Raw genomic sequence first — 14,406 nt, 5'->3', positions numbered from 1 at the left:
CAGGTTGGGGAACTCCCCTCTTATCAGCACGGAGGCGGAAATGGATCTGGGGGTCATCATTGACTCCAAGATGAACATGGGCCGGAAGTGTGGAGAGGCAGTCAGGAAAGCCAACCGCACCTTGGCATGCATCTCGAGCAGGTCCAAGGAGGTGATCCTCCCCCTCTGTGTGGCACTGGTCAGGCCGCAGCAGGAGTACTGCGTCCAGTTCTGGGCGCCGCACTTCAAGAGGGATGTCGACAGCATGGAGAGGGTCCAGAGGAGGCCACTCACATGATCAGGGGACAACAGGGCAGGCCCTATGAGGACAGGCTACAGGACCTGAACCTGTTCAGCCTCCAAAAGAGAAGGCTAAGGGGGGATCTAGTGGCCTGTTATAAACTAGTCAGGGGGGATCAGCAGGCATTGGGGATGTCACTGTTTCCCCGAGCACCGCCAGGGGTGACCAGGAATAACGGTCACATCCTGGCAGAGGGTAGATTTGGGTTAGATATCAGGAGGCACTACTTCACAGTCAGGGTGGCTAGGGTCTAGAACCAGCTTCCAAGAGAAGTGGTGCAGGCTCCTACCCTGGGAGTCTTTAAGAGGAGGTTAGATGAACATCTTGCTGGGGTCATTTGACCCCGGTACTCTTTCCTGCCATGGCGGGGGGTCGGCCTAGATGATCTGCTCAGGTCCCTTCCGACCCTACAAACTATGAAACTTCTTAATCTTAGTAAATGTAGGAAATTTGTTTGTATTCAGCCTCTACATTTGCCCCTGAGTCTGTCAGTCTTGTTGTTTTCACAACTTTATTTTTCTCCTATTTACAAAAAAAAAAAAGCCTGATGGCAGCCTTTCAAACCAGCAAAAGGATTATGTGTTAAGTTTTGGCCTATTGTCAATGTGAGGACATGTTAAAAGTACTCCTTTCTCTGATCTTAGTTCTGCTGTTGTTGTCCAAATGTTAGGCAAACACATTTTCAGATTTCAAAGTGGAAAATGTCCTTCAGACAATAGCTTCTAAGTGTTTTCAGCCCTGAACAGGACACAAAGATAAATGCTTGCACACTATAGAAGACAGCTGCTACCAATGTGCCACAGCCAGGAAGAACAGACAAGGGTTTATATAATTAGCCTGGCAGCGCACTTAGTATTTGTGAAGAAACGAGTTTTGGAAGAATTTTGTGAGCATAGTGGTGCTTAAAGGCCATGCCAGTGACCAGGGTAGCATGGAGAGAATGGAAGAAGGAAAGGGAGAAAGACAGTATCTCTGCCCCTTTTGCATGTGGGGTATAAGAGAGGACATGCATGTGTTGTGTGAAAGGAAATGGAGCAGTTGTGAAATTCATTCTGAGAGAGGTCACTCAGTTGGCGTTCCTCCACTTCTGTGCTTCTGTGGTTTGAATCAGTTGCAGGGAACATCACTTTTTTTATCTAGGGGTATGTATGTGTACATGTGCTCCTAACACTTGAAAAGGGCCTGGTTCCCAGTGCTGAAAATAGGTTTGCACCATAAACTGGTCAGCAGGAAACTGTTCAATGCTAAAAATCTTGAACCAGAAGCAGAAAGGCTGGGTGTTTGTAAGAGACCCCCTACCTCCCCTGACTGTGATGGTGAAAAGGTCTCTCATTAACAAGTCAGCCTGCTTTCAAAGGGAAGGGAGTGCAACAGTACTAAAATACATTTCTAAGCCATGGGGAGGCTATCAGGGCTGGATATTAATTAGTCAAGGAATGTGCAGCCCATTTGCTGCAGGAAGCTGGAGCAGCCAGTGCGGCCACTAGAAAAAGGGCTGTTCTACAGAGTTGGGAAGCGGGAAATTGAAAACACTTGTGTACTGTGTGCGTTCACAAGCAGGCAGAAGCCAGCAAGCAACTTTGTATTTTGCTGCCCCGGGGAGAAGCTGGCAAGGAGGAAGAGCGGGGTCCCAAAACTCCAAGGAGAGCAGTGGTTAAGAGGAAAACTGTCTGGGGACAGAGGAGTTGGAGGAGGAAGAAAAGGGAAGGTGGCTGTAGAAAGGAATGGGGAGGGATGGCTTGAAACTAATGCACAGCTGTGTAAGCAAAGGCACCCAACTACTGCTATGCTGCATGGTCACACATCCCAGCCCAACATGGTTTTCCCCCTATAAGGAGGGTTGATCAGTCTGGCTACTCGGTGAGAGAAGGCCTGCATGGGCTATGGAGAGGGGTGTTAGTGCAAGCTTGGCTGAACTGGGTAGAGTGGTGCATGGGAAGCTGTGGCATGAGCCATGAGCTGGTCTCATCAAATCCTCTAGGCTTCAGATGCAACCCCCCAGACTGGGGGGCGGGAATTAGCCTTGCCCCTCTCCTGAGGAGAAGACATGGGCGATCTTTTAGTTGTTCATTTCTCCATGAGTCCATGTGCAGGCTTAGCTGCTTTCCCTCGCTGTAGGGTTGTTCTGTTATCTCTCACCCCAGTATAGGCCCTGGCACTATCCTGTTTTCTGCTTCACCATGACTCGGTGCTTGGGATGGCTTTCCTGGTCCCTGGTTCCTTCTCCAGTAGGACCTAGTCCTGCTCTGCCCTGGCCTCTCCCCACCCCTCTGGCAGCTCTTTGGGGAAGCCGGCAGCCTTTGGGCAATGGCTCAAGCTGGCTGTCCCTGAACCCTTCCACCAGTGCTGGATTCGGAAACCAGATCCAGGCAGCCTTGTGAGCTCATGTGGAGGTGGCAGCATCTGGTGTGGGATCACATTAACCGGGTCAGGCAGACTCAAGGGGGCCAGACAGCTAGAGAGAGGGATGGATAATCGGATTGCAGGCTGGCCCTCCATTTAATTTCCTCCACCATGTCCCATCGCTCTCCTCCCTGGGGCCCCTCTGCCATCAGTCTGATAGCAGTGCTGGGGCTCAGGAGCGGCTGGGCTGGGCTGAGCTGAATGTCTTTGCAGGCTTTCCTCACACTATTTTATTCTAGGACTCTAGCCATGGCAAGAAGGCCCTGTTTCCTAGCCCAAAGACCTCTGCTTATCCCTAGCAGACACAGCACAGCTCAGAACTGTTCAGCTCTGTCCATGTTCAAAGGGAAATCAAAACAACGCGGTTACAGAGGGCTGTTGTGGGGACAGTTCAGCCTGCCACTGGAGGGCTGCTCTGTCTTTCTCTCCATGCTCGACAAAGGGCACGATGAGAGTTTAGGACTTGATTCGGAGAGGAGGCAAATTCTGTCTTCTCTCCGCAAGACCTAATATGATCCCCAGCCCTTGTGGCGTCTACAAGGCTTGGCAGCGACACAGAATCACCATGAGGCAAACTGCATAGACATGTGCCCTCGCCTGTCGTCCCCCTTCTGCCCTTGCTCTGCTGCGGGGCTGCGCGGAGCTGGCAGGCTGCGCCCCGTGGCAGGGCTCCCGAGCAGTAGGTGTTCCAAAGGGGACTCGTCCCCCACGGCCTCGCTGGCTCGAAGGCGCTGTGGCAGTGATGACTGGGACCCTCAGCCTGCTGCGGCCTCTGTGCCCCTCATGGGGTGCTTGTGAGAGGGGACCTTGTCTGTGTATCTTTAGACATGGCGTGGCTTCCCTGTTCCCCATCAGTGAGGCCCCCCCCACAGTGAACTTCCAGCAGAAGCTTCAAGCCGTGCCTGCTGTAGGCTGGCCAGTGCGCATGTGGCCACAATCCTCTTAAAAGGATGAAATGACATAATCCGGCAGGGGCTCCCCCCACCTCTGCTACCCTCCAGTCAAACATCTGGAAGCTATGGGCAATCCCACAGCAAAGTGCAGGATTGTTTTTGCTGGCTGTGGGGGAGGTGGCAGCCTGCCTGACCCTGCAAGGGTGGGAGTTGAGGCCTGACACAGCCCATTGCAGCTGCTACCACTACAGTTCTGGGTGCAACACCTAATCAGCTGGTTTTTGAGTGTGTTTTTCCCTCCTGTCCCAGAGCATTTTGTCTGGTAGCTCTGTCCCTGGGATCTGTGTCCTGCTGCATCCATGCTCTCAGTCTCTCCAAAGCACCTGCCACAGATTTCCAACCCCAGATCTGCCCTGGGATGACCCTGGGCTTTGGAGCTGCTTTAAGCAAAGGCATGATTATTGTCTCTCTCCCCACGCAAGCCCCCAGCTGGGAGAATTTGATCTGGCTTTCAGCATCCCAATCTGTCATAACGTTGCTTAATTGAGATTACTGTTCAGCTCCCTGGCTGTAAGCACACATGCCCACCTCCACCCTGCCTTCCCCACCCCATCTTCATCATCTGCCCCCTCACCCCTTTCTCCTTCCTGCCCGCACTCCTGTCACCTCGGCTCCCACTTTCACCTCACCGAGTGCCCTGAGCACTGCGTTGTATCCCCTTCACCCCATCTCTGCCATCACATATCCCTTTGAGTGCTTCTCCCTTCGGTGCCATCCCCACACGGCTGTCTCTCTATGGCTTTCCCCCAGCCTCTTTCCTTTCCAACCATTTTTGCCATCTTTGCTTTCCCCTCCACCCCTAGCCCACACACATAGCACCTTCTCCCTTTCTATGGAGAAGGCCTTTAAACCTAAGGCTGCTCTGCTTTAACCACGAGTGCAATTTTTTGTCCACCGAGAGAGAAATCAGCAGGGCTGCACATGGACACAAATCAATTTGAAACCAGCTTAGCTCTGTGGAGCTCATGCTCATACAAGCCAACCTGTTAGCAGGCTTAAACCAGGAAGAAGCCCAGGTTTTAGCTACTCTTTATGATGGCAGTACCTGGCAAGGGTATTGTAACTTGTGGGGGGTTAGAAGATGAGGGGCAATTGCAATGCAGGCAGTACAGCTCCGTGGTGGGGTGCCCTGTGGTGAGGAGGGCAGGAAAATGAGAAATGCGGGGTGGGGAGAAAGGAGAAGCCAGCAAGAAAACACCCATGAGGGAGACGGCCCAACAGCTGCTCTGTCCTGTGGCCAGGCCCCCGCCTCCACAAACAGTTGACCCAAGCCTCTTTCTTCATTCCCGTCTGCCTGGAAACCCTGGCTCAGTGCTGGTGCCAGAAGCAGCTGAGACCCTGACAGCCCAAAAGCCAGGGCTGGTCTGCTGAGGTTTTGGGGGGGGGGCTTTTTTGGAGGGGGAGGAGCTCTCAGGCCTGGCCAGATCTCCATGTGTGCCCTGGACCCCCTAATCCAGCACTGCTGTGCCCCCAACCCCAAAGAGACCTATATGAGTCCCTGCCCCAGAGGGATACCCCTGTTTATCCTCCCCGAGCCCCTGCACACTCCCTACTCTCCTGTGGGCTTCCCATCCTAAGAGAGGCCTGCTCACTCGCTCCCCCAGGGTTTTCCTGCTTCGGGGACAGGGCAACAGCCTTTGCCCCAGAAGGATGCCATGTCCCAGAGGGGGCACAGGGTGGGAAGGAAGGGGTGTGCGGGCTTCCACTTCCCAGTTGCCATGACAGTCCTTTTAGGTTCCTATTTTTCATTTGTTTTTTATGGAAATCTCCAGTGGGAGACAAGGCGCCCATAGTCCACATAACCATGGGAACGACCTCCGGCCCAGCCAGGCACAAGAAGCCTGGGAACTGCTTAATGGCTGCATTGTTGGTCCCCTTTGTTCCCTCAAAGGAGCAGGACCCCTTTGCCCAATATAGCAGCCCTGAACCCTTGGCTTCCTGAGTCACGGATATCTTTGGTCAGCCTCTTGTAGGGTCCCGGGACATTAACATTTCAGGAGCTGGGATGGGGCGTACGCCCACCCAGCAAGCAAGCAATAGGCCTCGGGGGTGGCAGTGTCAGGGAAGCAGAGGAGGAGGGGTCAGGAGCCAGCTGCCAGATGGGGTGCTGACAGCAGAGAGGGGGATGGATGAGGCTTCTCCCAGGTGGGCTCCATTTCAATTAGTGTAAGTAGCCCAGGGTCAGGGCATGGCAGCTGTGCACGCTTTCAGCCCCACTCCCTGTGATTGGAAGGCAGGGCCGAATTGTGCGTTGCCTGCCCCCGGGGCGGGTCCCCTGGGCGTAGGGAAGGATGCTGCACACAGCATGGCTAACGCTACGAGCAAACCTTGCATTTATGAAGACACCCACAAGATTGGCCTAAAATTAATTTAGGGTGGGAGTTTAGAAGATTACTACTAGTACTAATCCAGGGTCTTCCTGGATTTCAGGCTTCTCAGAATTGCCCCGTTACCCTGAAGTCTAAGCACCTCTTTTGTATGAAAAAGGACATTTCCCCTGCAATCGCCAGACTTTGCGAGCTGGAGATTTAGGAGCGCCACCAACTGTTGCAAGACTTGTAACCACATCATATCAGCTGGCACCACCATCTCCCAGAGCGTGAGCACATTTCAGTCTTGTCCTAGTCTGTTGCTCTCTCCTTCCAGGACACAAGATGTGACATCCCTCACCCTTGGCTCCTTGCAAGAGTCGGCTCCTCCGGCCCCCAAGGCTTTCCAGGAAGATGACACATGATTTGCAACCCCCGCAGGGACATTTTCCCTATTACATGGAGGTGATGGAGAAGCCAAGACAAGACGATCCAGTCTGAGCCCTTGCACTAGGTGGTCCCCCAGCCCAGCGTGCATCCAGAGCGGGAGCGCTCCCTGCACGCTGTCAGCTAGCTCCTGCAAAAGCTAAGGGCAGGCACTTTCCTGGCCGGGGCTGTGAATACCAGCACTTGCCCCCTGTCACCTCCTGGAAGCCAGCCCAGTGCCTCTCCGTGGCCAGCGCCCCCTGACTGGGGCCCACTGAGCCCCCGCCGCTGTCTTTCCAGCCCTCCCGCTGTCCCCGGTGCCTGGCGGCCTGGCCCGGGGGCGGTGGGGTCCAGCCGGGCCAGCCACGCAGGAGCGGGCCGCTCAGGCCAGGGGCAGTGCACCCGCGCCCCGCCCGGCGCCCTCCCCGCGGGGAGGTGCCGCCCCCCGCCCCGCCCCGCCCCGCCCGGGGCTGCGTGTGCGGGGGGGGAGCGCGGGGACAGCGGCTGGGACGTGTCTGACCCCGGGGAAGGGACCGGGCGCGGGACCGGGCTGCCGCGAGGGGCTGGAGGGCAGCCAGCAGGTGAGCGGGACGGGGCGCGGGGCAGGACAGGGCCCCCGCCCCCGTGCCCACCCGTGACAGAGCCCCGCCCTGTGCAAGGGACAGGACCCCCGCGCCCGCCGTCCCCCGCCCCCGCCCACAGCAGCGAGGGGGACCCGCACGCTCCACTCGCAGCCGTGACCCCTTGCGCGCCCGAGCAGCGGCAGCACAGTCCCACGGGTGGCAGCGTCCCCGCACCTGCCACCCTCAGGGCACTGGCGGAGCGGCTGCCCTGCGTCCCGTACTGCAGGCGTGCGCGGAGCTCAGGGCCCTGAGGGGCCGTGGGCACTCTCTACGATCTGGGCTCCGGAGGCTCTGCGACAATGTCCATCAAGCCTCCAATGAGCTGTAGCTGCCGCGGGTCAGTGGGGTGAGGGGTACAGCTAGCCGGGCACTCGCTGAAAGCCCTTCGGGGGCCAGGGCTCAGAGCCACGGCACTGGGTAATTAAATCTGTGGGTGCCTGTCACATGCAGCAGTAAGAGGTGCAGGATTAGAGGGGGATCCCTTCCTTCCAGAGGTAAATGCAGCTGAGTCTGGGGTGGAGCGGTGCTGCTGTGTTCATGGGCAACTGGTAGGGGGTGCATGGGGGCTGGTGCCCCCCTGACAGGGCCGCCACCATCAGAGGCGCCAGTCACTCATGGCTGTGTTATTAATAGCGTCCATTTCCAAGGCAGGCTCAGCACTCCCCAAACCCAGAGGAAGAGTCCTGGTCTGGAAGGATGTACATCAGGGACCTTAGTGGGTGGGATGTCACGTGAGGGGTGTTACCAAGGGGGGTGCAGCCTGGGCTTGGTACAGCACTGGCAGCTGTGCCCACCTGCTCACTCCCAGCGTGGCTGCCGTGGGACCCTTGGCTATGCTACTACCAGGCTGCCTGGGGCTGCTCTCACTTGGAGTTCAGAGTTTTCTGTCTCTGTTGGTGCAGGAAGTCACAACTGGTCAAGCCAGTGGCAGGCAGCCCAGCAGAGCCCAGCTGCTCATACTGGGCTGGCTCCACTCCCCACAGTTGTCTCTGGGGCTTGCTTGGGGCACACCTGGTCTGGGGAAGCTCCCCACCCTCTGCCCAGTGTCTCCCTTGCTGCCTCTGGCTGCATGAGTCCCATGGGCTCTGCTTGTCTACAACCTGTTGATGCCATTTCCTTCTCTCCTGCAGCAGGCAAGACCCAGCATCCCCAGCCAAAGCAACAGGCACTAGAAAGCCTGGCCCCCCACCCCACATCTGTGCTCCTGCAAGATAAGATCACCAAAGAGGCCCCCTCCAGAGCTGGAGAGTCTGCATCCAGCTGAGGTTGCACGGAGAAGCACCCTGTGGAGCAGCAGCACCCTCTGGAGCTCAAGGGAGAGATGATGGTGCCTCCCCCTGTCTCAGCCCAGGTTATGGCACTGCTGTTACTGCCCTTGCTCCTGGCACTGCCCACCCACGCCCGCCCTGTGCCCACCCCAGCAGACGAGAGCGGAGAGCTCGTGGTGAGTCTTGTGGCAAAGCCATGCTTGCATGGCTCGGAGGAGGGTGGGGGTTGGGGGTCTCCCTCTCCCAGGACTTCCAGTAACCCCTGTGCCTGGGGACAGTGCATGCAGGGCTGTGGGTCCCTAGTAGTGCTGTACCCCAGACCCTCGTGAGCCTTGATGGTGCCTCTCAATTTCAGTCTGCAGCCCTTGGCTTGCCACCCTGTCAGTGCACCTCACTCCTCACCCATAGCCCCCCTTGCCCTGCTCTGGGTCCCCCTCCACCTTCCTGGTGCCCCTCAATCCCAGCCCACAGCCCTGTTCCCTTGCTGAAAAGCCTTCCCTTGCTCTGTGATACATGGACATACGGAGGCAAGGCTGAGACTCTTTAAACTCGTATCGCCAGTGCCCTGGGACAGGATTTGTGTCTGGGCTGGGGCTGGCTTTGCCCTCCCCTGGCTGTCCAAGGAGCTGGGCACCAAAGGAGGCATTTTCCAATGAAGGGGCCGGTGTCCAATTCCCACCCGTGCCCTCCACCTAGGACTGGCTGATGCAGTACGGATATCTCCCACCCACGGACCCTGTTACTGGCCAGCTCCAGACCTGGGAGGCTGTGACCAGCGCCATCCTCACGATGCAGCAGTTTGCTGGGATCGCCGAGACAGGGATCCTAGGTATGCTGGAGCCTGCTTGCCTCCCCACACCCACCTCGGCCCCTGTGCTGAGCTGCTTCAGAGCCAGGGTGGAAATGACCCTGCTCTCACTGCAGTACTCCATGAGGAGCCGTTGTGCCATGGCTGTGTGAGGGAGCCTGCCCTGGGCTCCAGGACAGTGCCCAGTGCCTTTCTAGGGATACCAGGGCCTGTTTATTTCCCCTGGCACTGCTCCCTTGTGGGCTTGAGCTGAGAACTGGCAGCTCCCTGCATGGGTGAGCTAGAGACAATTCCCCAGCTGGCCTGGTGAGTGACTCACCCGTGCACCCCCTCTCCTGTGGTCCAGATGATGCCACATTGGCGCTGATCCAGATGCCCCGCTGCTCGTTGCCGGACATCCTCCCCAGCCGCCCTGCCAAGCTGTCCACAGGGCAGCATGAGAAGAGGCAGCAGAGGAAGAGTCGGGGGAGGCGGAGCGCAGGCCTCGCCTGGACCAAAAGGAACATCTCCTGGAGGTTGGAATCAGGATCTTCCCTCCTGCCGTATCCGAACAACTTCCCTTCACCAGCAGGGCTGAGCCCCACAGGCATTTTGGGGTGTAACTTGGGTATGCTGACCCCAGCATCAGCTTTCCCTGCTGGATAAACCCAGCCAGCCCATCTGCCTGCGTGCCAGCCCCCCCATAACAAAGCAGCTAAGCCCCCCAAGAGAATGATTCACATGGAGGAGCCTGGGGAAGGGGAGAAAGTGTAAATGGGCACACCAAAGCAGCAGTGTAATGCAGTTGTTTGACACAAGGGGGCACCACGCTCCCAGGAGGCTCACCTCTGCCCCCAGCCCCAGCTATGTGGTGAAGGTGAACCCGCAGGGCTGCAGTGGGTTGGGGCTGCCAGGTGAATGGGACTGGGGTCTCAGTGGAGTTGGGATGTAGGCTGAGCCCAGCAGCCACCAGAAAGCAGAGAAGGGTCCCATGCCCACAAGCTGTGTGGGATTTGCTTCGTGGGGCTGCTCCCCACAGCTGCTTCCTTCTCCTCTCTCCAGCTCTGGCCTCCTCACTGTTAGACCTGAGAAAAAACCAGAGGACACAGGGGCTGCATTGCACTTGCATTTGTTGAAGGTGCAAACAGCCAGGTCTTAAAGCAGCACTACCTTGCCCGGTGTGTGCAGTTCCAGACTCCCCGGGACAACCCCACAGGGGCAGTGCAGGCTCACAAGGCCCCTGTTTGGCTTGTGGCAGCTGGAAGTGGAGACACCCCCCGCTCCTCCTATCCAACTCATCAGGCTGCTGCTCTGACCCAGCCCCTGTGTGTGACCACCTCTGCTGTCACCCCCGCTGTAGCCTTTGAGGCCAGGGCACCCACCCGTCCCATTCCCTGGGGCAAAGGCTGCAGGGGAGTAGGAGAGGGGATCATGTTGCTCCTCAGTGTCTGTTGGAGATGGAAGCAAAAGCCTCAGGGACAGTGTTACAGAGCCCTGGAGGTGAGAAGGGGAAAGAGGAGATGGGGGCCCTGGTAAAACTGAGGGGGTCCTAGGTAGGGGGTCAGGATTGAAAGGCATCAGCAGAGGTGACTGGGGGTGACCCAGGGCCGGGATATTGCAGGGCCGTGGTTTGGGAGTGAGGACCACTGGCTGAGCTGCGAAAGCAGGGGCTGTGGGTATGAGTGAGGGGCACTGACTGAGCTGGGCTAGAGGGGCTGTGGATAGGAGTAAGAGGGACGGGCTGAGCTGGGATAGCCCAAGTTGCTCCAGACCAACCCCATCTCCCGCCAGGGTGAAGACATATCCGCGGGGGGCCCGCCTCAGCCGGGAGACCATGCGAGTGCTGATGTACTATGCGCTGCGAGTCTGGGGTGAGGCTGCCCCCCTCACCTTCCATGAGGTGGGGGGCCACAGCGCCGACATCTCAGTGGAGTTCCTGCGGCAGGAGCATGGGGATGGCTCCCCCTTTGACGGCCCGGGGGGCATGGTGGCACATGCCTTCTTCCCTGGCGACCCCCAGCGTGCTGGCAATGTCCACTTCGACAGCGAAGAGGACTGGACCTTCCGTGCCCCAGGTGAGCCCCGGGGGCATGGTGTGGAGGATGTTTCCTTCAGTCAAAAACTTAGGCTCTCCCCAGCTGCAGCTCCCCAACACCCCCTCCTTTCCCAGCAGATGACGACGGGATGGACCTCTTTGCTGTGGCAGTACACGAGTTCGGCCACAGCCTGGGCCTGACGCATTCCCCCTCCAAGCGCTCCATCATGCGTCCCTACTACCAGGGGCCCGTGGGTGACCCCCTGCAGTACCAGCTGCTGGCAGATGACCGGCTGGACATCCAGAGGCTCTATGGTATGGGGCAGGGGGTAGGAGGGGTGAGGGCACCCTGGCATGGCTCTAACAAATCCCTGGGAGCTTAGCCCAACAGACCTGGGGGCTCGCGCCCCTGGCTGCTCTGTGGTGCACTGAGTTGGCATCCCTCAATCAGACAAGCTGAGAGCCTCTTGAGTAGATGCACTATCCTCTCTGCATCTCCTGGGCAGGAGGAGGCACACTGGGGAGAGCTGGGTTTAGGGCTTGGGATTGCTGCTTTCTGGAAGGTGGTGTTGCCTCAGGCTCCTTGTTCAAGGCCCACGACTAAGTCACTGAGTCAGGGGGCAGCAGCTCCTTGGGGAGGGGCTTGGGGCATTGCTGGGCCTGACGCCCGTGCGCCCGGTGCTGCCCACAGGAAGCCGAGCCCTGCACTCCACAGAGAGGCCTGAGGTGTCGTCCCTGCTCCCAGCCCTGTCTGCCCTGCCCCGCGACTTCCCCGCTTTGAGGTGAGCCAGGATGGTCCCTGCTCCTCCCCACGTTGGACAGGGGACTCAGCTGTGGCCTGGCCTTGCTCTGCACTAGGCTGTGATAAGAACAGGCCCCACCAGGCTCCATCAGGCCTGGGAGACCCAGGCAGTGGGAAAGGATGGCAGCAATGGAGCTCATGTGTCTGGGCTAGTGGGGTGCAGGGCCCCATGTGTGCCCCAGTGCAGACATGGGGACAGCTTTGGCCTTTCTGCCAGGCTGGAAACAGATCTCTGCATCCAGGAGGAGGTTTCTACCAGGCTGGCCTAAGCCTGGAAGGTGGGGGGGGGCATGGGGGGAGACCCCTTCCCTCCTGGGTCAGCCAGTCACACACCACTGGCTTGCAGGTCGGGGGACCACCCAGACCGCTGTTCTTCCAGCATCGATGCCGTCACGCAGATTCGTGGGGAAACCTTCTTCTTCAAAGGTCTGTTGTGGCATGTGGGGAGTGGCCTCTTTCCCTCCCCAGCAGAGCAACCTGGCTCCCCCTGCCCTCGTTGGGATATCTTGGGCTGGGGGCTCCCTTCCCTAGTGACCCACCACCTGTAGGACCTGCTGCATGGTCAGCCTTGGAAGAGAGAAGCTCCCTGGGAGGAAGATGTGTGCTGAACGTGGGGGTGTCGACTCAGGGATCAGGCTGTGCCCTCCCTCATGGGATAGTGTGTCTCTTTGCCTAGCCCTGGCTGAAACTCCGGTGTAATGGTTGAGCAAAAAAAGGCTGAACTTCCAGGGACTGCCAGTGCCTATTCAAACCCTGCATCTCTAAGGGCTCTCCCAGCCCTGCACACCTGCAGTCCCCTTGGCTTGGGCCTTACAGCAACAACCACCATGTGAACCAGTACTTATATCTTGTCTCCCCTTGCGAGGCAGGTCCATACTTCTGGCGCCTGACCCAAGGCCGGCACCTCACCTCCCTGCGCCCTGCCCTGATTGCAGGCTTCTGGCGGGGCCTCCCCAGCCACCTGGACAAGGTGGATGCTGTGTACGAGAGGCCCACGGACTATCGCATCCTCTTCTTCAGTGGTGAGTACCAGGAGCGCTGACAGTGGGAGGCACTTGAGGGCTTGGTGCTTTGATATACCTGTGATATGACCAGGACCCATCCTGGGAACTGGCTTCCACTCTTGCTGCCTAATCCCGAGGCCTCCCTGTGGCCAAGTGCTGTGAGGCTTGGAGGACAGCTTGCCCACTCTTATCCCCTTCCCTCCCACTTCTCTCAACCAGGACCCCTGTACTGGGTGTTCAAGGACAATAGTGTGGAAGAGGGGTACCCACGCCCTGTCACAGACTTTGGACTGCCCAGGACAGGGGTGGATGGTGCCTTCTCTTGGCCTCATGACCAGAAAACCTACTTCTTCAAGGATGGGCTGCACTGGCGCTATGATGAGGCTGCTGGCCACATGGACAAGGGCTTCCCCACCCACGACACTCCCTGGGGGCCCATGCCCAGCCCTGTGGATGATGTGCTGAGTGGGAACAACGGTGAGTCCCCCCAGCCTCTGCTTCTCACTCTATCACCTCCCCTGGGGTGTGAAGGGTGAGCCTTCCCCTTCTCAATCCCCCTCCACCACCCCTGAGCTGTGTACAGAGCCCTGATGTGCTCATAACCCCCATCTTCCTGCAGGAGAGGTGTATGCCTTCAAGGGCCGGCAGTACTGGAAGTTTGACCAGCACAGCCTCAAGCCAGAGGGGAGTTACCCTCGCTCCATAGCCAAGGACTGGCTGGACTGCGCAGAGGAGCCATACCCGCCTTCAAGTGCCCCCACCAGCCCCATGACAGGAGCCAGACCCCAGCCAGATGTGCGGGCCCCTCTGCCAGAGGCAGAGCACTGTGTGTGTTACAGCACATCCACTTGTGCTGGGCCTGGCTGGACTCTTATCATCCTTCTGTTGCTCCAGGAACTTGTCTAGGCCAGAGCTGCTCCCGCTCTCACTGTGTAGCCACTACTCTGTAGGTCTGAATTGTGCCCAGCCAGGATGCTGATGCGGGGATCCCTTGGGAGGGCATCACATCCCCTGGAGCCAGGCCTGCGTGGCTTTGCTCGCAGGGTGCATGGGCCCCAGGGCAGGCAGGGCCCTGCATATCAGGGGCTGTTGCTTCAAGTGAGACAATACCCAGGGCCAGCGGGAAGGGAAGTGTCAGCAGGAGCTGCCCAGTCATGCTCAGCCTCTGTGCAGAGGGTTGACTCAGCAGGGAACTAGTCCACCCTGTCTTGGTAGCATGGCCCTGCAGAGACCCAGGAAAGCAGGATGGGTGTGGGGAGGTCTCTCAGGACCCCTCAGGCAGGCCCTAGCTTCTTGTTCCCCAGTCCTCATCCTTCCCTAACTCCCTGTCACACCAGCTTTCTCCTCTCTGTCCTCTCCTAGTTCCAGGGTTGAGGACTAGTTGCCTGGGCAAGAAGCTGCCATTTCTGCTTGGTGCTGGGGAGCTGGCACCCTACCCTTCCTGACCTTCCCTTTGCCAGAGCCAGAGCAAGCTCTGGGGTATTCCCTCTCCTGGGTCTGTAGAGCAGCAAAGGCA

At 58.3% G+C, this 14,406-nt stretch overlaps 1 protein-coding gene across 4 annotated transcripts; it reads left to right on the top strand.

Moving 5' to 3' along the window:
- Positions 1-43: 43 nt before the first annotated feature.
- Positions 44-14,279, top strand: LOC149862130 (matrix metalloproteinase-17-like). Of its 4 annotated transcripts, none has more exons than XM_090055476.1 (11): positions 44-6,235; positions 8,125-8,438; positions 8,959-9,091; positions 9,417-9,585; positions 10,841-11,124; positions 11,220-11,399; positions 11,776-11,866; positions 12,233-12,312; positions 12,756-12,908; positions 13,110-13,367; positions 13,510-14,279. In XM_090055476.1, exons 2-11 carry the CDS (start codon positions 8,316-8,318, stop codon positions 13,794-13,796), a joined length of 1,758 nt encoding a protein of 585 aa, XP_089911602.1. In that variant the 5' UTR covers positions 44-6,235; positions 8,125-8,315; the 3' UTR covers positions 13,797-14,279. The 4 variants fall into 4 exon arrangements, with proteins under 4 accessions (XP_089911602.1, XP_089911601.1, XP_089911603.1 ...); XM_090055475.1 differs by having other exon boundaries at positions 44-6,952; XM_090055477.1 differs by having other exon boundaries at positions 44-8,438; positions 11,223-11,399.
- Positions 14,280-14,406: the final 127 nt, after the last annotated feature.

The sequence above is a fragment of the Crocodylus siamensis genome, chromosome 6, assembly GCF_052110815.1.
Source record: "Crocodylus siamensis isolate JL-2025a chromosome 6, ASM5211081v1, whole genome shotgun sequence".
NCBI lineage: Eukaryota > Metazoa > Chordata > Crocodylia > Crocodylidae > Crocodylus > Crocodylus siamensis.
This window is presented reverse-complemented; position numbering and strand designations above follow the sequence as displayed.